This window comes from Lycium ferocissimum, chromosome 4 (assembly GCF_029784015.1).
Source record: "Lycium ferocissimum isolate CSIRO_LF1 chromosome 4, AGI_CSIRO_Lferr_CH_V1, whole genome shotgun sequence".
Taxonomy (NCBI): Eukaryota; Viridiplantae; Streptophyta; class Magnoliopsida; order Solanales; family Solanaceae; genus Lycium; species Lycium ferocissimum.
In genome coordinates this window covers 30,150,877-30,174,721 of record NC_081345.1, presented here as the reverse complement: position 1 = coordinate 30,174,721, position 23,845 = coordinate 30,150,877, and the positions used below count along the sequence as shown (strand labels likewise).

Below are 23,845 nucleotides of genomic sequence, written 5' to 3'. Positions count from 1 at the left end.
AGTGGTTATTTTTTGCAAAGTAGCTATAAGTAAGAGAAATTGAGAGAAAGAGAAGAGTGAATTGGTGTGGATTAAAATTGGAAATGGAGAGGGGTTTATATAGGGGTGGGGGATGGGTTAAAATGTATAAAAAAAAAATGTTTGGGGGGGGGGGGGTGGGGTTGGGAGGCCAGAATGGCCGTTTGGAGCCGTTGCCCAACGGTCCAGTGGACTGCAGCATTTAAAAAAAAAAAAAATTGACCGGTTAACCGGCCAGTTCCGATTAATCGGTCGTATTTTTTAAAAACCGGCCCTGTAGAGGAGCTCGGTAGACCTGGGACTGGTAAACCGGTCCATCGGTTCCGATTACGATTCCAATTACCGATTTTAACCGGTCCGGTTAGGCTTATTCATTACCTATAAATAGTGGAATCTATCAAGATATTCGGTGGCCTACGCACATACTCTTACAAGTGTGGCATACCTTACTCTTTTCGTTGTTTTCTAAGAGGAGGTTCTTTTCCCCCTTTTCCCTCTTTATTTTCCATTTTGAGATTCGTGAAAGTGTGGGTGCTGAGCCAAAAAAAAAATACGCATAAGTACTTATTTTGCATTCGATTTTACATTATAGTACAACAACAGTCTCACAAGTGAGGTCTGGAGAGGATAGAATGTACGCCGATCTTACCTCTACTTTTGTGGGGTAGAGAGGCTGTTTCCAATAAACTCTCGGCGCAAGATTTTGCATCATAGTAATACATGTATAATATGTGTTTGTTAATAAAAAATATTACTAAATTAAGTTAACCAATACTCCCTTTGTTTGTTTTTACTTGTCGCTTGTTGACTTGGTACTACTCTTAAGAAACTATTTATTTTATTAAATTATTCTTATTAATTATATGCTGAAAATCTAAATTTGACTACTAGTACTTTATGTAGTTACTTATAAGGATTACATTGAAAGAAAATAATAAATATCTTTTAATTTGTTATAGTGGACAAGCAAAGAGAAAAATTTATTTTTCGTATAAAGAACAAGTGAAAAGGAATGGAGCAAGTACCTACTTTGACCCAAGTAAATCACTTAATCATGGTAAGTTAACATGGTTTGTTTGTGTGCGTGTGCGTATACGTATTTGCCTAAAAAATACATGGTATTTATAAAAGTTAAATTTTATTCGCACCTAGTAAGGAACCAAAAATAGAATGACAATTTTACTGTATTACCTATAACTATTGCTAAGTAACTTAATGATTGAAATCACTCTAACACACTTTAAAAGTTGTACTGCCACTAAAATCCTTGAACTTTCCAATCCTATAATTAATAATAAGGGTAAAATAGGTATGAAATAGTAAATTATCTCATGATTTTTTAAACTGGACAAGTAAAAGTGGATATTTATTTTTAGTATACATGACAAGTAAAAATGTATAGAGGAAATATTATATGACACCTGTCTTGAGATACAATTATATTACTGAATTTAGTAGTTAATTAATACATATTAAATTTAATTTAATACTGCTAAGTATGGGGTACCAAAAAGTTTCTATCGTCTGCCAGCCCGAAATGATGTATTTGAAAGACCTCATGGCAGAAAAGTTTTATGGTGGTGGGTGAGGCACAAATATGACTTGGCATGTGAGGGTAATTTTTTATTGAAAAATAATAGTGTGTGAGTCCTATTTCTATTATATCCCCTTTCATCTGTACACTTTTGGTGCTATTTTTTTCATCTTTTCTTGTGGTCATGAAGTGCTATTTGTGGGCCCCTTCCCTACTTTTACAAATGACAAATGAAACCAAATGAAAAGAAAACATTGCATAATACGTACAACAGAAATGGAGGGAACAAGATACTATTTTCCCTCCTTTTATTTGGGATCTTTGTAGATCACAGCTGAATCAAGTAAAGTAAATTTCACCCAAAGAAAAATACACCATTGCTGATCAGTGCACTCTCAAAGAGATATCCAAAAGTCAAGTAAAGTTATAGGAAACTCTCTTCTAAATGTATAAATCTATGAACTTATTTCTTCTTCTTTTTTTCTCTTCAATCTACAATCACATTCTGTTGCCAAATTTTTAAATAAAAAAATGAAGAGCTGAATCTTATTTTGGTACATATATCCCTAATACCATCAGGATAAAATATTTTATATATAACTTGGAAGCAAAATGTTGCTTATTTTTGTGCAAAATCATTTAATGCTCATTGATGTGGAGCACTTTCGTATGTCATTCATTATTGTCATGCATGACCTTCATAACTTTTTTGGAAGATCCTACAATATAAAACATTACTTATTATAAAATAGAAATAAGATCAACTCCAAATAATGATCCAAAAAAATGACATTCAAAACTACTGGAGAATCACATATTCAAATATATTTTAAGTAGAATCTTTATAATATCACAAAAAGTATATATTGATATTTTTATACACTAGTAACTTTTGGCAATTAGTCTTTAATGTATAATTTTTTCTTGTGCAGATTGTGGGTCAAATAAAAAAAAATGGAGGATGCACATGTTGACAAAGGGCCTTCTGCCCAAGAAGGTAGTATATTTCACTTATATGAGATTATCTTAATTCAAGTACGGAGGTCCTATATTAACTAGTTTTTATTAATATTTTACCTATTTCTTGAGTTTCGATACTTATAATCTAAATATTATTGTTGCAACATTCCAATGTTAACGATCAAGAATATTCCACAAGAGCGCATAGTGTTTATAACATTAACAAGAACTTTGTCTTTGAGATTGGTATGAAATTTCATTCTGAAGAGGAAGCATACAATGACTATAATTCATATGCCGTGGCAAAAGGTTTTGGTATCCGAAAAGGAGCAAAGACTTATAATAGAAATAAGGAGATCACAAGGTGTTTATTTCTTTGTTCTTGTGAAGGAAAAACTGATAACCCCTCCCCTTTTCAAGAAAGGAAGCAACAAAGATTACAATATAGATGTGGTTGTTTGGCTCGTATGAAATTCAAAATTTCAAATGAGATATGGGAAGTATGTGAGTTCAGTGATGTGTATAACCATCCCATGATAGAAGATAATTTGAGACATTTCATACAATCTGGTCGCAAGCTTACAAGTGCTACTAAAAACATTCTTGGTTCTATGGTTGATGCTGGAATTCGTGCAAAAAAAGTTGTTCGATTTCTTCAGAATGAAGCGGTGGTATCGAAAATGCAGGGTTTATTGAACAAGATGCAGATAACTTTATACAAGCACATAAGAGAAACATGATTAGTAGTGGGGATGCTCAAACTTTGATAAATCATTTCATGCATTTATAATCAGAGGACTCTAACTTCTTCTACTCTTTTAAGTTGATGATGATGTATGTGTTGTCCAACTTTTTTTTGGAGAGATAGTATATCTAGATTGCACTATGAGTGTTTGGGGATGTGATGATTTTTGACACTACTTATCGCACTAATAGATATGACATGATTTGTGCTCCATTTGTTGGGGTGAATAACCACTGGAAAAATGTTTTCTTTGGATGTGCATTCTTGTGCGATGAAACTATTGGTTCTTTTATTTGGCTATTTCAAACATTTTTGAAGGCAATGGGAGGAAGAGCCCCAACAACAATTTTCACCGATCAAGCTCAAGCCATAACTTTTTCCATTAAAAAGGTTTTTCCTGATATATGTCATCGATTATGTGAATGGCACATTGACAAGAATGCTCAAAAGAACATACCGCAACTTTACTTTAAATCTGGATTTCGGAACTATTTTGATAAACTCTTATGGAGGTGCACTTCGGAATCAGAATTTGAGTTAGTATGGCAAAAAATGATAAGTGATTGGGATTGTGCGAGTAATAATTGGCTTCAAAAGTTATATGATTTGAGGGAAAAGTGGTGTCCTGCATTTAGTCGTTCTACTTTTTCAGCAGACATTAAATCAACTCAAAGAAGTGAGAGCACAAATAGGGTCTTCACAAAAATGTCATGCAAGACAATGAGTATAACCGAGTTCGTAAAAGCATTATGAGCAACGAACAACTGAAATGCGTGATATTGAAGCAACTGAGGATTACAAATCTCGAGGGGACCCTAAACTTGCCGTAGAGGATTGTGGGATGTTAAAGCATGCTGCCAGTGTTTACACAAGAAGAATTTATACAAGATTTCAATATGAGTTCTTGCAAGGGACAACCAAAAAAGTGATCAATGTTGCAACTAAGGGGGTTACTACTGAATATACAATTCTAAAAGTGAAAGTGGCAAACCGAAACCGTCCGGTTCAATTCGCTTGACAATTTCGTCATTTGTACTTGCCATATGTATGAATCCATGGGTCGTTCGTGTTCTCACGCACTAAAAGTTTTATTCTTTGAGTTGAATTTTTCTTGTATCCCTAAGAAATACATTTTGAAAAGATGGTCTAAGCATGGGAATGGATTTGAGAAGTACACCAAAAAGAACGAAACAAAGAAAATCTTCTATGGCAATTCGCTTGAATGGGCTAATGAAAGAGTCATTTACTGTTATGACTTTAGCCGCAAATGACGTGGACTCCGAAGAAATTGCTAGAAAGTATTTGTATCAAGCAAAGGTTGAGATTACGAAACATCAAAGTGAATTATATGGTGAAGATCGTGATAAAGATAAGCACAAATTCGCCTTCTATCCGTCGATCCTTTTGCGTGTGTAAGGATCGAGTTTTGGATCCAATTAAAAAGAAAGGGAAGGAAATGGATATGGAAGAATGAAGCCAAAAATTGAGCAAAGAAAGAAAAGAGCATCGCAAAAGGCATTAAAAAATAGAGCAGGACTAACACATGAGCATCAATCTTTGAATACCAAGGCAGTGACTTTTGACACACAATCAACCTCAATGCAACAAATACAACATGAGACCAGGGGATTAAGTTTAGAGGTTTGATCTCTCTTTATCAAGTTATCCATTTAGTCACTGTTTGTTTTTTTTATTCACCTAAACTGTTTTTTTCTTTTAAAATCCAAATACACAGTTACATGGAGATTCACACAATACTTTCACCCAGCCTTTTGACTCAAAATTTGGGTTTGCAATCAAGCTCGCATTCAAAGCCAAGGCTCAAACAACCGGATCTTTGAAGGAAATTCAATTTGATCTTTCAAGCAAATTTTACCGCATAATTTATTTTTTGGGCAATATATACAACTTAGCAAGAAAATTAGTGGGACAACTAGTTTTTTGTATTTTGATGCTTGAAATGACATTCAAAAAAGATTCATAGAAATCTAAATTCTGTCAAACATATATGGTATTCTCTTTTTCTTAGTTGTGTGGGCAATATAGAAAGAACCATGAAAGATTCATACCTGGAAATCATGAGTAAATGGAAGTGGCAGGAGAAGATCCAAGTAATTGAGCTTGATTTAGACAGAAAAAATCAATATTTGGAATTAATTTTTGATTCTTTTTTAGCATCAGATGTCAAGTTTTTCTTTTAATATCAGCAAGAATGACAACCAAAACTGAACACCAATCTTCAAAAAATTTGCATGTTTAATTTACTATGACTGGACATGTAGTTTTAATTTTGGAAAAAATTAGTTGGAACAGAATTTCCATTGTTTTTAGTTAAGAAGGAAGAAGATGGAATCTTGGCTGAAGAAAAAAATCTTCCTTTTGTCTTTGGAATGAACGAGCAATAAAGAGAATGTGGAGCCCTCAATTTATTATATTTTTATTTAGGACAAATCTACTGGGACCATGTCATTTTTATAGGAATTAATATATTCTCTCTCTCTTGATTCTATTGTTAGCAAGAGGCCCACAGTCCACTTGTCACTTGATGAGCCCCTCACACAAATATTACGTGGCATGTCTCACACATAATAAAACTTTTCAGCATAACAGAGTAGATCTAGTTAAAGCAGAAAGATTCATGAGTAGTCCTAGGGCAATCGCAGAATTGCCCTTCTTTTGGTATTTTAAATTTTCTTTTCATATTGTAATCTTTAAATTTTTCCTTTTCTGCTAAAATTTACGTTTCGTGTTCGAACCCTCACTCGATTAAAAATTTTAAAAAAAAATTCGCAGCACGTAGTTTAAATTTCGCTATGTCCCCACCGGTAAAATTTTAGTTATGTTTGACCAAAAGTCTGCCGATGGGGGTAGACTTTGCCTGGAGGCATATAATTTTATTTTTATTTTACTTTTCAAGGTAAACTTTTAGATGCCTTAACTAAAAATGTGCCCCATAAGACATACTGAAAGTATGCCCCAAAGCGCGAAACTTTCCCGGGCGGGAATAACTAAAGTTATGCGAACCGCATAACTATAAGTTATAAATTCTATTATAAGACAAAGTTTATGCCTTAAGGAAAAAGCTCCGCCAGTGGGGCAATCTTTTAGTTATCATGCATAACTAAATCCTATAAGCGCATAACTAAAAATACTCCCATAAGGTGGAACTTTTAAACTTCAAGGCATAACTAAAAGTTTGCTTTCTAAGGCAAAGTCTTAAGGAAAAGTTATCTTGCACAAGGCATACTTTTAGTTGTCCTTAACTAAAAATCAGCCCGTAAGCATAATCAGGTTAGAAAAGACTTTTAGTTAAGGCTTAACTAAAAGTCTTCTCATAAGTATGCTAGACCCGGCATACACTTGTTAAGGAATAACCAAAGTTATGCCGGACTCGGCATACTCATCCCAAGTCTGCCCATAAGGCATGAGTATGCCGAGTCCACAACATAACTTTGGTTATTCCTTAACAAATGTATGCCGGGTCCGGCATACACGCCACCCAAACCTTGCCTTGCGACCCTTTTTTTTTTTTTTTTTTTTTTTTTTTTAAATTTATGCTTGAGCGGGGGTTCGAACCCAAAACCTCATGATTTCTGCGCGAAGCTTAGGGTTGCAACGCGAAGGGCAAAAATTAAAGACCAGCAATATGGGGGGCAAAATTTAAAGACCACCCCAAAAGAAGGGCAATCCGCGCAAAAAAATGGTAGTCCAACTCTATCTGTCATTTGGGTTCCATCTGTCTCATTTTACAACGAGACTGTCCAAACAGAATGAGTCAAAGGCAGCCCAAAATCACAAGGGGTATGCTTTAGGGCCTCATTGTCTGTTCTAAATGGGCAATTTGCACGATTGGCCTTATTCGAGGGTGGTCTTTACTTTCTGTCCTTCGTTTAAAATACCTGAAGTTCTGGATTTGAATCCCGGCTCAGTTGAAAAAAAAATCGTAAGGCAGAATTTCGTAGCAACATTAGGCTTATTCGGGCAACTTAAGACCTAACTTTTGTAGAATTCCAGTTGTTTAAAAAAAATTATGCCTTGCAAAATTTCGCGCTGCCTTGCCGGGCGATTTTTTTTTTTTTTTTTGAGCTGGGGTTCGAACCCAAAACTTCGGGACATTTTCGGGCACTTTTTTAAGTGAGGGCCAAAAGTTAAACACCAGCAATTTGAGGAACAAAATTAAAAACCAGTGCATTTGAAGGACAATCCGTGCAAAAAAATCAGGGGACAAGGCTCACTTAAACATTAAATAATGGATTATAAAATTGCCAAACATAATTTTGAATTAGATCAATACTTCCATTGAAGAGAGGTGAGGCAACCACAGTGAGGCACCCAAGTCAGAATTTGTAATCGTGATTTCATATTTCCAAAAATTGTAACTTCTCCATTCCCAATTCCCATTTGTTCCTCCCCACTTCTTAGTTAAAATTAAAGGTTAATATACTAAGGTGATCATATATCTAATTAACTTCTTTGTACAGGAATTAGAGGGGGTCTGCTCCGGCTGATAGAAGAATTTGACTTTCTATTATAACATGATGATAAAAATGAAGTCCTCGAAGCTTTCTTGAAGATGATTGGCTTAGGAAGAGTGTATGACGTGTAAGAACTCTTGTAGAACTTCATGTTCCTACTATGAGGAGTTTCTTTCTTTGGAAGATCTTCTACACTTTTCACGCTTGCCAAAGATGTAAATGACTCCGATTTGCCCTCATAATACTCTGAAAGCCCTCTCCTGCATTCACACATCCAAAGATTTAACATTTAGCCTCAAAGTCACAGAGTCTCTCACGTTACAAGATTGCTAATTTTAATTCATAGCAAGATTCTTTTTACTTTGAGTTTAACTTTTATACACCATCAATTGTCAGTATTACAATATAGAACACCTACAAAAAAAAAAAAAAAAAAATAGACGTAACAATCTATAAAAAGTTACTAATTAGTAATAACCTCACACATCATATTACTAATTTTATACTGTCAATATATATAACTTTAAACTTTGCTTACTCACTTGATGGGCAATTGGGCCATAAGGGTTGATAAATCACACAAAGCCCCATCAGAAGACGAAGTACATGAAGCAGGTGAGGATGCATCATCCATTGTTTCTAGTGAAGAAGAACAAGACGCATTCGATATCGTTGATTCTCCAATGGATGAAGAAGAAGGGCTATTATTGCCTTCATTAATCATCCACGAAGAATGATCTTTATTCTTCATATTACTACCACATTGAAACCATTGATCTTGAAACATCTGAATCTTGCTATCACCCATTTTGGATAAGTAATTCTTGAAATAGAAGAAGATATACAAGAAAAAAGGGGAAAGCAAACAACAACTTTTGAGTCAGCAAAAAACTTTTGGTCTATCAGTTATATTAAGCACGCAAAAGAACATGGGACTTTTCTGAATGCTGAGGAAGCATTTATATAGGTAGTAGGTGTACATGCAGAACAAGATAATGTGTTGATTAGTTAACTTTCACTTTTGGGACATACGTGACAGGGGAGCACACAGAAATTGGCGATACCATCTATTAGCTGATCAAGATTGAGATAAAAAAAAGTTGTACACGTGTCCAAAGTTGAACTAGGTATCACGACAAGCATATGGAATTGGCTGTCTAAATAGTGGGTGTCTGATCGTGAAAATAATTCTCAGTTGAAAATGTCCTGCCTGTTTGCCTTATCCTCATATTCGATATTATCTTCTACGTATGGTTGGTTTCAAATGAATGCCTTGAATATAGAGTGACACTAACTTGAAAAGAGGATAAACACTACGATTTTATTGCAAATTTAATTTATATATAACGAATGAAAGTACAACTTTTTTTTACACGATCAAATTATTTTAATTTAGCATGACTGTAATCCTTTTTTTTTTTTCTCAATACTCCCTCCGTTTCAATTTACGCTAATCCATTTGATCGAAGATTTATATTTAATAAAGAGAAGACTTTTTGAAACTTGTGCTCAAAATAAGTCTTTAATATTTAAGCTACCGTAAATCATTTCATAAAGTCAATTTGTTTCTAAATTGTGAAAAGTCATTCATTTTTAATCGGATCAAAAAGGAAATAGGTGCTCACATAAATCAAACGGAGGAGATAATTTTATTTTTATTTTTTATAATTATTACTTGTATCTATCGTTTAAATTATATAATACTATAAAAATTCATTTATATTATCGGTCCGTAAAAAAATAAACTCATCCATCATTTATATGTTTGGAAAAAAAAAAATCGTACTATCCTTTATATGAGTTTGGAACATAGAAAGGCAAACAATCCATACCCGTGTCACTGTATGTCTTGCTCTGTTATGCCCTCAATTGAGTTGACACATATTCGAAAAATATAATTTTATAATTGTGCCAAGAAGATGGAGAGTTTTTTTCCCAAATTCTGACTTGGAAGACACGAGAGTTATTCTCATATCCTCCTTTTACTGCCTAGTTCTTCTTTTAGATAGTACTTTTTTTTTTTGGTCATGCTTCTTTTAGGTACCTGTCAAAATATGATAAAGTATAAAAATATGGGGAAAATTGTCCCTCATAAAGAAAGGAATTTCGATCATCTTATTAATAATAGCAAAGGTTATAAGTTGTTACATTTCAAATTGAAATTACAGTCCAAATTAATCACACTTTCATCCTATATTGAAGTGTAGAGTTTTAAGCACGTAAAGAAAAGAACAACGATTGTCGACTCAAAAGGGACAAATTTTCTTAGAAAGAAATGAGTCGACATAACGCTACCTCACACTTTACATAGAAGAAAATGATTGTTCAAAGATAATTAAGTACAATTACCTCTAAAGTATACAACTTATATATTGACGTGGAAAGAAATGTATTTATATCATTCGGAATTACTTGACTCTCAAGACATTCTTTGATCCAGTCATATCAATAACTCAATTTTTTAAAAAAAAAATCTTCTATTTTTATTACATAGAGAGTAAGAGAAGGGGAAATGAGCAAGAAGATTACAATGTGGGGATTCGAACCCTCACCAACAAGGTGAGAATTTAGGTAGCCGATACCAAAGAGCTACTAGATCCCTACCACTAACTCAATCAAACTGTAATTTTCCAAAAATAAAAAGTATGTTATGCTTAATTCCTTTAGCCTGATCGTTATCCGTCTTAATTCAACATTTTATTCGAATAGTTTTTTCTTCAACAAGTTGGCTGAGGCCTATGCTTTTTTAATCCAATCATAAATATTATACAATTTATTTTGTGTGTTATTTTCAAATTGTTTATGTATAAAAATAAAAATAAAATTAAAAAATAAATATGTAAAGTGATTTTTTTTTTCATGTGTAAAGTGTTGGAAAACCACTTGATCCTTTTCTTGGATAAGGATGACTAAGAACCAAAACATATCATCGGCTGGTTGCCTGGTTGACGCAGCCATTAGTTTTGGCATACCTCATGTCATGCCCAACATTGAGAATGACATCACTTCTAAATTTGATTTTAAGACAATGTTTTCAATATTTTCTTTGGAATATCGTACAGTTTTGTTCGTTGTTTTAGATTAGCCAGATGTTCAATTTATCTCTTTATGTGATTCTCTTTTTTCTAATTCATGGTTGTGTATAGGTGGAAATATATCGAAATGAAAATTATTTGATAGACATGTGGCGGTATAGAGAGAATTATAATTAACCACATCTAAATCAAACGCTAGTCAAATCAAAGACTTGTTCGATCATTCGAGAATCAGCTCTAGGACCCGTCTTATTCACGCCGAATATAATAAAAGTCCACAACGATTCATCCCGGAAGGTTCGAAGTACCAAAGCAAGAAATCAAATAACTCAAACAAAGGCTCGATTACGAGATTGTCGGGATTAAATTTAATCTTACTTAGTGTCAACGTTCTCACCTCTGTAACGACTTAAACATTGCGAGAATCACAGGAGGAGTTACCATTAACATATACATTCTTCTCTATCATTTAGTCCATCTGATTTCACTTGATTATACCCGACGTTGTACTTAATTTATGTAGATCTTGTAGCTTATCACTGTTGTTCAGGAATCTTCATCATCTGAAGTCTGAACCGTGAATTAACTAGAATTATATTCCTCTATCTCTTACTTTCTCAATTATCTCGCTTTGATTATTAGTGTTGTATTTTTATTTTTTTATGGCTGGTTTTACTTTGTGCTGCTACTGCGCTGAGCACGGCAATCAAGCATAAACTCCTTTATATCTAAGGTCTTACCCACACAATTTCCTCATAGACTATTCTTTTGTATTGATACCGATTTATTATTCCTCCTCCTTTTATTCTAATTTGAGATTGGTTGTACTTGGAAAAAAAATCACAGTGACGTAATTGAAGAGCTCGAAATGGAATTCAGAAGAAAGCAGATTACTCAAAAAAAGAAATCCAATTAAAACATCTTTTTATTACAGACGCGGTCCCAATAAAAGGCTAAACAAGTGATCAACACACAACACTTCTTTCAGTAAAATATCACTAAATTTATAGCGAAGAGGAAATAGCAACCGTTAGGCTAGTTATTTTTCTGGGGAAAAAGGTCCAGTAACACTTTGGCCATAAAACATGGTGATGCAATCACCAAATACAAAAAAAATTAATAATGGGATTTATGAAATTCAATAACCCTGGTCAAAGAGGTAGTCTCCAATTTTCTCAACAACCATGTTACACTGTCCTGGAGTCACTGGTTCTTCATAGATCCCAAAAATCAGAGCTTGGTTTGTTTTCTTGATGGTTATCCCACCGGATCCCTGCACAAAATTAAAAATGATTTCACAATTAGCCTAAAGGAAACAGATCCATAATATAGTACACTAGTTATAACGAAGAAATTGCACGGTTCGTCCTTCAAATAGGCTGGTCTTTAAACTTTTGTCCTTCAAATGGACTGGTCTTTGAAGTTACTTGTTATGATTTATGAGGGACAAAAATTAAAGATCAGCACAAGATAGAGACAAAAGTGACAATGACCCAATTATAACAGATCCAGCAAAGTGTGATGGGCCAAGATAAGCAGATGATGATGAAGAAATCTTGAAACCAAAGATAAATGTAAAGTAATAGGGGAATTTTCATGTGAGCACTTATAGAGGTCATCAAAGACGAACCTCAAATTTATAATCACTGCATTCAAAATGAGTTTATCTATCTTTGTAGACAAGCTTAAATTTTTGTATATATATTTGTGAATTGAATAGAAAGCAAAGAATTCAGATGAACTCATGGTAGACCAAGAAAACTGCAAAGATAAAACAAAAACATGATGGACTTCATATAACAGGATTTACAACCCCAAAGGAAAATAGCTAAATGTAAGAAATGGGGTCTGAAATGAAAGGATTGATTTGGGGTGACAAAATTAACCCATGAAAGTAAATGACCCGTCCAATCCGTCCAAGTATAGGCAGGTTAATGATTCACCCATTAACTAATTCAGCTCATTTTGACTCACTCAAATTTAGCTCAACCCGTCTATTTGACACTCCAAGAAGTGATATACAGTTCTTCTTAAATGTGGTAAAAATCCTTTTATAGAGAGACAAAAATTAGAACCTGAAACGATTGCCTAAAAGATAATCTCTAAAAGCTCAAGAAATCCACAGGAAAAGACTTGCAAGCAGATTTGAATTGATTTTGATGACAAGATAAAAACAGAAATAGTAACAAGGAGAGGAAAAATACCTTTTTGCCACGGATGACAGCACCAGGTTCTCCTTGGATGACCATGTACTTTGTCCCACCAAGGAATAGCCCAGTGGGAGCAAGAAATCCAGGTTCATCAAAATCTTTCATGATATTAGCAATTTCCTCTGGTTTAAACTGAAACATATAAAATACAGCACATTAATTATACTCGTCAACAACATCATATTATGACTATATGAACGTAGAATATCAATTACTTCCTGGCATTGTAGATATAATTCAGACCAGTGTTTTGAGTTTTGTAAGCGTCATGACCGGTTCTTGTCATGAACTTAATGAAATGACTTGAACCTCTTATGTTATGATTTGTACATTTATACTCTAGTACCTTGGTATGGAAATTAAACATGATATTCCTGGCAGACCATCAATAAGCTAAGCTAGGTTGGTATATGTTGCTAGTATAAGACATGTTAGGATATAATGTCAAAAGCTACAACTTACAGCAAGAGCGCAACTTTATTTCTTAACCAAACTTTTCAAGCAAACACCATGTTCGACCATGACTTCGACGGTCAATCATGGCCCATCACCTAGGCATTTGGTATAGGCCTGATGTTGGCATTACTCAACAATTTCCCCCACTCCAACACCTATCACACGTTGTATGTTGTTGCTGTAAATTGAACTCATGACTGCTTTTATACCATTTAGGATCAATCGCTTATCATCATGTCAAAAGTTATAGTTAATATATAGCAGGCACAACATTATTTCTAAACCAACTCTTTCAAACAATTTCCATGCTCCATTATGACTCTGACCCGACCTTTCGCGGGCGTCAGATTTTGGCATTACCCATTGGCGTTACCCAAACATTAGACATTCACACGAAAATAACATACGTACACAGAAATTAGTTCTGATCAGGCACTACATTAAAGAATGTCTGTGCATGATATTTTATCAAATAATCAGATATCAAAACTAACATTGTACGACAAATAACTAAACAGCATAATTATCAAAGACAGATCTAATTTTAATGAATGAAAGAAAAGCACGAAAAGTATATTCACATAGATCCATTCATAGAGAGTAGAGACATAACATTGTAGTATAAGAAAAACAAGAGAAATGTAAAACGAACAGATCCACAAGACTAGATAGCACGTACTCGATAAAATTGCTATAGACAAACTGATCAGAACATCACTATCATTAAAAAAAATCCAAAGAAATTTAACAACCTGAGGGAAGGCGGGGCTTTGAGCCCAAACGCTGCCATCAAAACCGAGAATAGCCGCGGCGGCGAGGTGGTGGCCTTCAACTTCGCACATCAAGTGATCATCCACGTAGGTTTGCCACGACATTTTTCCGACTCAACAATGTTGTTTTCCTAGTCCTTTTTTTCAGAATAAACAATTCAGGCTTTGGTTGTTTCAAAGTTCAATGGTGCAGAAGGGGGACAAAGAGTTTAAATAGGACAGTTTTGTAAAAGTTGGAAACTCGTCTAGGTGTTGGTTTGAGGAAGAGAGAATGATGCGGGGTGTAACAAACACACAGGCGGATCTAAAAATTTTACTATCTATATAATGAATACACATTAATTAACATATTATATGAAAAAAATAATATAACATTTTATATGTACTTATATATAGTTTAAATTTTAAAATAAGGTAGTAGTAGATATGTCGTATATTCACTGTTAATATTAGATCCATCTAATAAACGAAGTACACGTATAACATATATGGACAACCCCCTTAGCTTATTTAATTTATACATTATTTATGGATGTAAAAATCTTCAAATGAGGATCTCACTTTTTATTTATTTATAGAAAGTAAATATTATATACAACTAAGACATAGTAATATGGACAAACCTGGTATGCTTAATCCAGCAAGTCCTGTACAACAACAACAACAACAACAAAAGTGGACGGGGATTCAAACTAAAAAGCAAAAGTTCTTAATCTTCATTCAGCTTCGTGTTCATTTTTGATAGTTGGTACGTTGCTTGATTAACCTCTTTGATTACCTCCCTAAATACATGGTTGATGCCAGGATCACCCCCACTAAGTATTTACTTAGTGGTTCCCAAAAAAAAAAAAAAGCCAGGATCACTCATGCTGGAAAATAGAAACCTGCAATTGGAAGACGATATCACATTTAATCCATGGATTAATAATCTCAATTTTAAACCAATTTGATATCGAACTATATATATATATATATATATATATATATATATATATATATATACGCACTATATAAATTAACCAAAGAACCTTATTCGAATTCAATATCGATCTGAACATAATTTAAAGGAATGCAGAATAATTCAAAAAGATGGAAGTGTGACTTTTTTCTGAATTTGGGCAAGAGCCAGCAATCGAACAAATCCCAATGTAGTTACACTTTGTTTGAATCCCTAGCGAATTTAAACTAGAAAATATAATATATATTTGTATGTTAAATTGGAAAGGACGTAAAAGTTATTTACTTCATACTTTCTGTCCTGTTTGTGATGGAGTGCGTAAGTTCGGGCACGATTGGCTTATTAGGGGGTGGTCTTTAATTTTTGTCCCTCACTAAAACTCCTTGATTTCGTGTTCGAACCCTCGCTCAGTCAAAATTTTTTTTAAAAAAAATTAGCAAGGTAAAGTTTGGATTCACAAGCTAGAGATTTGTCTGCAGTTAAACTCTGCCAACCTTCGGGCAGAGTTTAAAACTCTACCTTAAGGTAGAGGTTTGCATTAAGACAATTTTTTTTTTTTTTTACTCAGTTGAAATTTTGCAAAACTTTGCTTTAAGGCCTAACTTTGCTACAAAACTCTGCCTTGCAAATTTGTCTCTTTTTTTTATTTTTATTTTTTATTTTTTTAACTGAGCCAGGATTCGAACCCCAAACGGTCAAACCTTATGGTAATAGGCGAAGACAAAAATTAAAGACCACCAATTTGAGAGACAAAAATTAAAGACCAGTGCATTTGAAGGGCAATCCGCCCAAAAAATGTATCTCTTCAGCATGCACTTGGGCCACTTGTTAATTGGGCCAAATTCACATTTGGGGACTCGGTCCCTGTTCAGTTATTACAGATCCATAATCTCAATTTCCTTCTAATCAATGTGTTAACAGTTGGAACTCGGAAGAATTGTCAAATTAGCATTGAGTCTTAACTCATACTCCAAAAACTAGCTCAAAAGGAGAAGGATTGCCCAAGCCTTATAAAAAGTTCAGGGTTCTCATCTGTCACCGATATGTATATTCTCTTCAAGAAAAGCTGATTTGGAGATAATAAAAGTACTAGTAATATATTATTAAATCAAGATTGACGCTTGTAGAGACAATTTTAGCTAAGGCATGGACAAGTGTACGCTGCGGGTCTTGTGGAGCTGGGAATATTACTCATGTAAATGAGCTTTTACAATTGACATCATACCATACTTGTTCTCGGTTATAATCCACCTTCCTTCAAGATAAATAATTGTAATATCGAGGCTTATGCAGAACCTTTTATAAGTAGTGTCTGATATTTGTAGAAACAGAAAAATAAACATATCATCTTAATGCACAATATACAATCTTATCTCAACTTAACTAGTGCATATGACTTGTGTTATTGGTTTAGTTGAATTTTTATACCAGAAGAGGTTAAGGGTTCAACTTTATTCAACTTCTCCTTTTCTTTAACCAAAAGAACAGGCTCAGAACTTTGCAAAATAAAAAGTCCAGATAAGGTTCGAACCTCCAATGTCCAATCTCCAATCTCCATTAAGCTGAGTGAGGTGCTTAGCCAATGAACCCAAATATTCAAGCGATTTCATTTCTTTTTTTTATCCATCCTAATAATAATATACATCTAATATCATTTTTGGACGATTGAGGTTTGACCTCAAATTTGACAAAAGTTTACTTGGTACAAAGTCACTTAGAAAATTAGAAAGATCACTGAACTTGGTCTAAGCCTGTCAATTGGGCAAGGTCGGCCGGACAGCCTTTACCCTAACCATGCTATAAGCGCCGGCCGCCCAACTTGATAAGAGGGTGGTGGGGTGGAAATGAGTGGAAAAAAATTAAGGGCGGGCACATGCCATTCTTGCCCGGGCCGGCCCTCAATAGCCGGGTTTTGGCCCACAGGGGGCCGGCGGAATGCTCAATTCAAATTAATTTTATTTTTTTAAAAAAAAAATTATTTAAGTGGTATGTTTGTGTATATCTTGTATATGTTAATGGTATATTTTTTTATATCTTGAATATGTTGTTGGAATGAAGACTCCCAACGGCTATTTAAGTGCTAAAAATAATAAAAGGTTGAGAATGTGATACAAGACTACATAAATAATTTAAAATAAAACCTCAAACTTAAATTGATAACATTGCAAATTCAAAACATACAAACTTGAACGGTTAACTTATTACAAATGAAAAGTTCAAAACGCTAGCATCGATGGAGAAATTTAAAGAAGAGATAAACTTCAAAGTTCAATTTTGTGCCTTTTGTCCAAGTGCCTACGTAATGGAGGTACCCCAAAATCGGTTTGGACTTATGGAGATATATTTGACCACAATGTTGACATTTAACATGTTTCTCGTCTACTCGCTCAAAATGCAACCACGCCGGACTTGAAATTGATCTTCGGACTGGAGGAGGAGGTGGTGATTATCATTATCCATTAAATTTAAATTTTGAAATTTGAACTTGGAAGTTGGAAGAGAGAGAGAGATTTAGATGAGTAGGAAATTTAGGGAAAGAGGAGAGTAGAGAATTGTGAGATAATATGGAGAAGAATGAATGATATTTATAGATTAAAAATAGGTCCAAAGTATAATTTAAGGAACTTGATGGTTAAAATAAAGTTGATTGACAACTAGATTTTAAAGTATCAAACTTAATAAATTTTAGTATTAAATTTATTTTTAAAATAATTAAAATTCGGCCCATTTGCTTGATTAATGTACCTACCGGGTAGGAGGCTGGGCGGACCACACTTTCCTCCTCGACCCGGCCCCATAAGCATGGCATGTGACTAGCATTTATATGGGCCCGACCCAGTTGACAGGCTTGTCTTGGTCTTCAACTCAGTCCCTTAACTTGGTCTTAGTTCATTAATCATAATTAAGCATTAAGAAAATCCAGGCGGAATCTAGATGTACCCCACTACTCGTAATAATTAATGTCAAACGGCCAGCGTGCAAGGCTTAGAAAGGTCGAAATATTTATTCAGGGGGGCAGTCCTTGATCGATAACTTGAGTTTGAATAATTATGCACATAATTAAAAACCCCATCTTCTTTCAAAATAAAAGCTGGATTATTATTTGTAACTTGGAAGTCCTTGGGATTTTTGTTGATGAATCTGATCACCAGCTAGGTACTGGCGTACTGTAATATGGACCAGTCAGGCCAAGAGAGAATTTGACAAATCACACAGAGGCGGATCTAGAATTTAAAGATTGTGGGTTCCTAGTTCGGTCTGCTCGGTTCGGTTAGATTTTTATTGTTATCGGTTCGATTTATCGATTATTAGTTTGTACACGAGCTAAACCGATAACTGAACGAATAAGATATTTGTTATCAGTCATCAGTTATTGGTTTAGCGGATAAAAAAATGTCTTCTAGGGGCCAACGGTCTGGTTTAACTGATAACTCAATATCGATAAACCAATAGCATTCTTTACAGTTCATTTTATCGGTTAAACTAAAATTTACACACTCTTTTCCCTTCGATCTCAAATTAATATACAACGATAATCGAATAAAAGAATGAGTACCGATATTCAATATATATTTAAAAAATTACAAATCACTCAAACACAACATATATATATATATATATGTATATATATATATATCATGACAATGGTTAGAAAAAATTAAGAAGAAATGTATTACAATATGAGAGCAAAACTAAAAAAATGAGGAAGAAGAATCAAAGAACCTGATACAAGATGAAAGAACCAACAACATTGTTTTAGAACCCGAAGCTTTCTCACTTTTCATTATTTTTTGGTTTCAAAATTGATTTGAAGAAGTGAGATTGGGCAAAAGTAATACTTCGAGCAAGTTTTAAATTTGCTGTGGTCTCATTTTATTTTGACTTTTGTGATTTTTAAAAGGAAAAAGAAAAATAAAGTAAGGCTGTGATTTTTTGTTTAAAACAAAAAACAGAGTGGAGTTTATCAAAAAATGGCTTGAGGTATCGATACCTGGTCCCTAGGTGTTTTGTTTAGAAAAAAAAAATAGAAGGAGTTTAAAAAATAAACAACGTGGCCAGTATCGATCCCTGATCCAAGAGGTGGGATCAAACTTAGCTAGTTCCCTTTATCCGGGGAGCTAACTGCATGACTTTGTACTGGGTTCCCATGTCAAATTATCTTATATGTTAAAAGGTTTCTCATTATAAATATAAGATTCGGGTGAAAGTTATGGGTTCCCCGGAGCCCACACGAGACACTGTAGATCCGCCCCTGAAATCACATACAGTTAATCACTATTTAGTTGTCAGTCAGATTGTCTAAATATAGCTAGCCAACTGCCCATGTTCAAAATAGTACTACAGTACGTTGCCATAGAAAATGTAAGGGATCACCAAATCTAGTTATGGATTTTTTTACCGAAATGGTGTTCTTTGAGGGACAAATCCAACAAATGGGTTTGTTAGAAATTTCATAACCTAAATGGTGAAAACGTATGCCTGATAGAGCACCTTCAGTGTGCGACTTTCACATTTAAAAATAAACGGCCTGTTAAATCTATTTATGCTAAAGGTGCTCTACTATACATGAGCCTTAAGTGAATATTTTAAATTTTGGAGCAAGGCTCATGCCTCCTAAAGCACTTTCAGTCTATATTTTAAGAGTCAGAGAATTTGAAAAAAGTACATTTTCCTGATTGAGACAGCTTTTCCAAACCCCAAAGGTTCATACATGCTCAGGCACCTTCTCCATAAATGATCTCCTATGTGACTTCAGCATTATTTTTCAGCTTGTAGACAACACAATTGAAACAAAAAAGTAAATGTGAGATCTTTTAGGTGCCTTCAGCATGCATGAAATCAGTTTCAACATCATAATCTCTTTTCTTGTATAATTTTCCCTCCATTTTCATTGTTCTTGCTTATCTTTCCCCTAGTTATTTTGTTGAAACTACTATGAGGTTAAAACAGAAAAGTAAATGTGTATAAAGGAGATAAAATTAGAGTAAAAACGAGGGGGCAGAGTGACCATTCCTTTATTCTTATATTATGTTTTTGGGTAAGCCAAATTAGACGATCAATTGACATTTCATTTGGTGATTAGGTATAATGATTTATTGCTTATCCAATTTCTTAAATTTACAACTGGAGGTACGGTTGTCAATTCCAATAAAGTTAGTTCTAATATTTCTAAAAATTTCAAATAAACGTCGTGTTAAAGTTGCATTGTTATTGGGGCGGCAACATAATATATGTAATTTGACACAGTTAGATACAGTTGTGGTGCTCGTGCGGTTGTTAAACTTCCATTAAATGTTGAGTATGATTGGTTAGTTAGAAACTTTCATATTAGAATGAAACTAATACGAATGAGTTAAGGCTTTTTATATCGGGTAGTGGTCATTTTCCACTGTTCAGGGTAATGCTCATTATTCTGAAATTTTCATACTTGGCAATGAGTCTTCGCAAGTTTTATGGTGGCACCTGATACAGTGCGTTAAATGGTGAATCCTGATTTGTTGGAGATGTATATTAAAACATATATGCTGGAAAATAATGCTTAAGGAACATAAGAGATAATTTGTGGAGAAGGTGCCTTAGCATGTATGAGCCTTTAGGGTTTGGAAAAACTGTCTCAATCGTCACATCACATCAGGAAAATGTACTTTTTCAGATTCTAAATCTTTTTTTTTTTGGTAACTGGACAATTTTATTACCAAAAGTGTCACTGTACAGCTCAAAACAAAAGGAAAAAAGAGACATGCTTATAGCTAACTATCTGGACATGCCCAACATCTTCACTACCCTTACTCATAACCTAAGCTAGTGAGGATAAAAATTTAGCCTATTCAAGCAGCTAGCTAGCTTCACATGCATGCTTACTCGAACAAACACCTCTTGAACGATCTTCTTCACAATAACATCTCCATTTCTTCGTGTGTTTTGGAATACTCTATGATTTCTCTCAAGCCACAATTCATAGACAGAGACTGCTAATGTCATTCTAAAGATTGTAGCCACATTGCCCTTACAAATAGTTTCACACCACTGAACTTCTCTGAATCTTAAAATATATATTGAAGGTGCTTTAGGAGGGATAAGCCTTTCTCCAAATTTAAAATATTCACTGAAGGTTCATGAATAATAGAGCATCTTCAGTGTAAATATATTTAACGGTCCGTTTATTTTTAGACGTGAAAGTCGCACACTGAAGGTGCTCTACCGTACCAGACATACATTTTCACCATTTGGGTTACGAAATTTCTGACAAACCCATTTGTTGAATTTGTCTCTCAAAGGACACCATTTTGATAAAAAAAAATTGGCAAAATACATCACAACACCCCTAAACTATACCCAAAATGTCGATATCACACTTAAACTATACAAGCGACCTATTACACACCTTAACATCTTAAAAGTGAATTTAAGACTACCCTGCAAGGTATTATACCACTTTCACAGCGTGTGGTGTTCCACACGCGCATGCTACGTCAGCGCTACATGGAAATAAAATAAATTTTATTATTTTCAGTACTTTTTCTTTTTTCTTTTTAATTTGCACTATTTTCTTTTTCCTTTTCTTCTATACTCATTACAAAATCCACCACCCCCACCACCAATTTCACCACAACCATATCCGCCACGACCAAATTTGCCACCACCCATTTCACCACCACCATATCCGCCGCTACCACCACAATCAATTTCACCACCATCATATCCATCACCACCATCAAACCAACCATCAAACCCACCACCATAAATAAAAAATTAACCACAAATTTCACCACCCACAACCAAATCAACCATTAAATCGCTTCATAACTACTGCCACTATAAGAAATTGTAAACAATCACCATAAATTCAAGATTCGCAACTAAATTTACCACCGAAATTACATCACCCCGTCCAAAATTTAATTTGTTCACACCAATGACGACCGACTATTCAATGTGCTTTGTTGTTCTTCTTTGCCCCCCCCCCCCCCCACCCATGTCTTTTGCCCCCACCCACCCTCCTCCCCCTCCCCCAAACGCTCCTCTTCCCCCACCGCTTCATTACAAAACCTCCATTATCACTTGGGAATGGCACCATCCCCAAACCCAATCATCAATTCCATCACCACTATCAAATTTACTAGCTATAAACAAAGATGCCATCACCACCATCGAGATTCATGTTTTTTTTTTTTTTTTTTTTTTTTTTGTTACTATCCTAATCAACAAAAATTGATTGACATATTTATATTAATGGTGCTTTGGGTTTTAATTTTTGATGGTGGGTCGAGGAGGATGGTGAAATTGATAAATGGCAATGTGATTATTTGTGATGGAAGGTATGGTGAAGAAGAAAAGGAGGGTTTCGGGAGTGGGGGTGGTTTGCGTGAAGATGGAGGGAGGGGGGCGGGGGCGACGGCGTGGTGGGGGATGGAGCAAGCGTGAAGGGAGGAGAGAGAATGTAAAAAAAAAAAAAAAAAAAGATCAGGGGTGAAGGGTGCAGCCGTGCAGGGATGAAGAAGAAGAGAGAGGGGGGGGTTGGAGTGATAAAGGGGTGGGGTGGGTGGGGGGTGGGGGTACAAAAATATTTATTTTAATAAAAAAATAATTTTTTTATAAAAAACGCTCCACTTATTAATTATTTTTTTATTTTGTGTCACGTCAGTTTGTAGGGGGAAATTAAATTCACTTTTAAGATGCTAAGGTGTGTCATAAGTCGCTCGTATAGTTTAGATGTGCTATTGATATTTTGGATATAATTTAAAAGTGTTTTGATGTATTTCGCCATAAAAAATTCCTAGTTGTGGGTGGTCCTCACAGTCTTTTCCTTTGGTAAAAATATCTTGTTATGGGTGGTCCTCACAAATCGTCTTTTCCTTTGGTCTTTGTAATTCTTCTCTTGGAATGTGGGGTTTAGATCTATCGTAGACACTTCCTGACGACCCATATGGCCCACGATTATTAAGTACATACTTGTCGTGATATTAAGTAGGCATTTGGTCAGAGGTGAGACTCCAATTTCAAGTTTTGATTTAAAATCATCGTTTGTTTACCAAATATGTAGAAAACTGTAATTTTAATCTCAAATCTCAAATTCTCTTAAAAGTAGGATTTCAAATTCCAAATTGTGATTTTCAATTTTTTCTTTTTAAATGTAAAATTTGACCCATAAGGCCATAGGTTTACATTTTGTAAAAAAAAGATCCATCATTTACATTTTTGAAAAAAAAAAAAAAAAGAAATTTCATGCTCAACGCAAGAGATTGTCCTATATCACGCAGAAGGATTATATTAAAGAATAACTGATTCTTCTTGTTGTTGATTTTTGGACCAGTGGATCTTTGTAAAATTATGTGTATTTGAAAGTTAGTAATAGCATGTAATGGCAAGCATTTATTTATAGAAGGAACATGGAGATATGGGATTTATTAATGTGGTGCCTTAGGATATTTTGATACCTTGTTTATGAATTATGATTTGCTTATTTGGTAAGATTGTATATGATTTGGGGAAGTATTGATAGTTTTCACAAAAATGTGAGATTTTCATGCTTATGGGAAAAAGTTTATATAAATTAAGAAATCCAAATTGTATATCCAAATAAAAGTTCAACGTCAAATCAACTTGATTACCAATCATAATATTAAATCATGTCCACACAGGGCCCTAAGTAGAGAATACATCACTTGATAGCTAAGTCAAAA

At 34.4% G+C, this 23,845-nt stretch overlaps 2 protein-coding genes and 1 long non-coding RNA gene across 3 annotated transcripts; all 3 read right to left on the bottom strand.

The window, feature by feature from the left end:
- Positions 1 to 1,814: 1,814 nt before the first annotated feature.
- Positions 1,815 to 5,677, bottom strand: LOC132052226 (uncharacterized). The gene is made up of 2 exons (XR_009413962.1): positions 5,327 to 5,677; positions 1,815 to 2,271 (listed from the first exon to the last, which is right to left on the bottom strand). It is a non-coding gene; the product is annotated as an uncharacterized LOC132052226 (long non-coding RNA).
- Positions 5,678 to 7,474: 1,797 nt separating this feature from the next.
- Positions 7,475 to 8,865, bottom strand: LOC132052224 (protein OXIDATIVE STRESS 3-like). Its single transcript, XM_059443652.1, has 2 exons — positions 8,275 to 8,865; positions 7,475 to 7,992 (listed from the first exon to the last, which is right to left on the bottom strand). Exons 1-2 carry the CDS (start codon positions 8,538 to 8,540, stop codon positions 7,722 to 7,724), a joined length of 537 nt encoding a protein of 178 aa, XP_059299635.1. The 5' UTR covers positions 8,541 to 8,865; the 3' UTR covers positions 7,475 to 7,721.
- Positions 8,866 to 11,670: 2,805 nt separating this feature from the next.
- LOC132052225 (profilin-1-like) lies at positions 11,671 to 14,478 on the bottom strand. Its single transcript, XM_059443654.1, has 3 exons — positions 14,186 to 14,478; positions 12,972 to 13,109; positions 11,671 to 12,040 (listed from the first exon to the last, which is right to left on the bottom strand). Exons 1-3 carry the CDS (start codon positions 14,306 to 14,308, stop codon positions 11,906 to 11,908), a joined length of 396 nt encoding a protein of 131 aa, XP_059299637.1. The 5' UTR covers positions 14,309 to 14,478; the 3' UTR covers positions 11,671 to 11,905.
- Between the last annotated feature and the right edge of the window lie 9,367 nt (positions 14,479 to 23,845).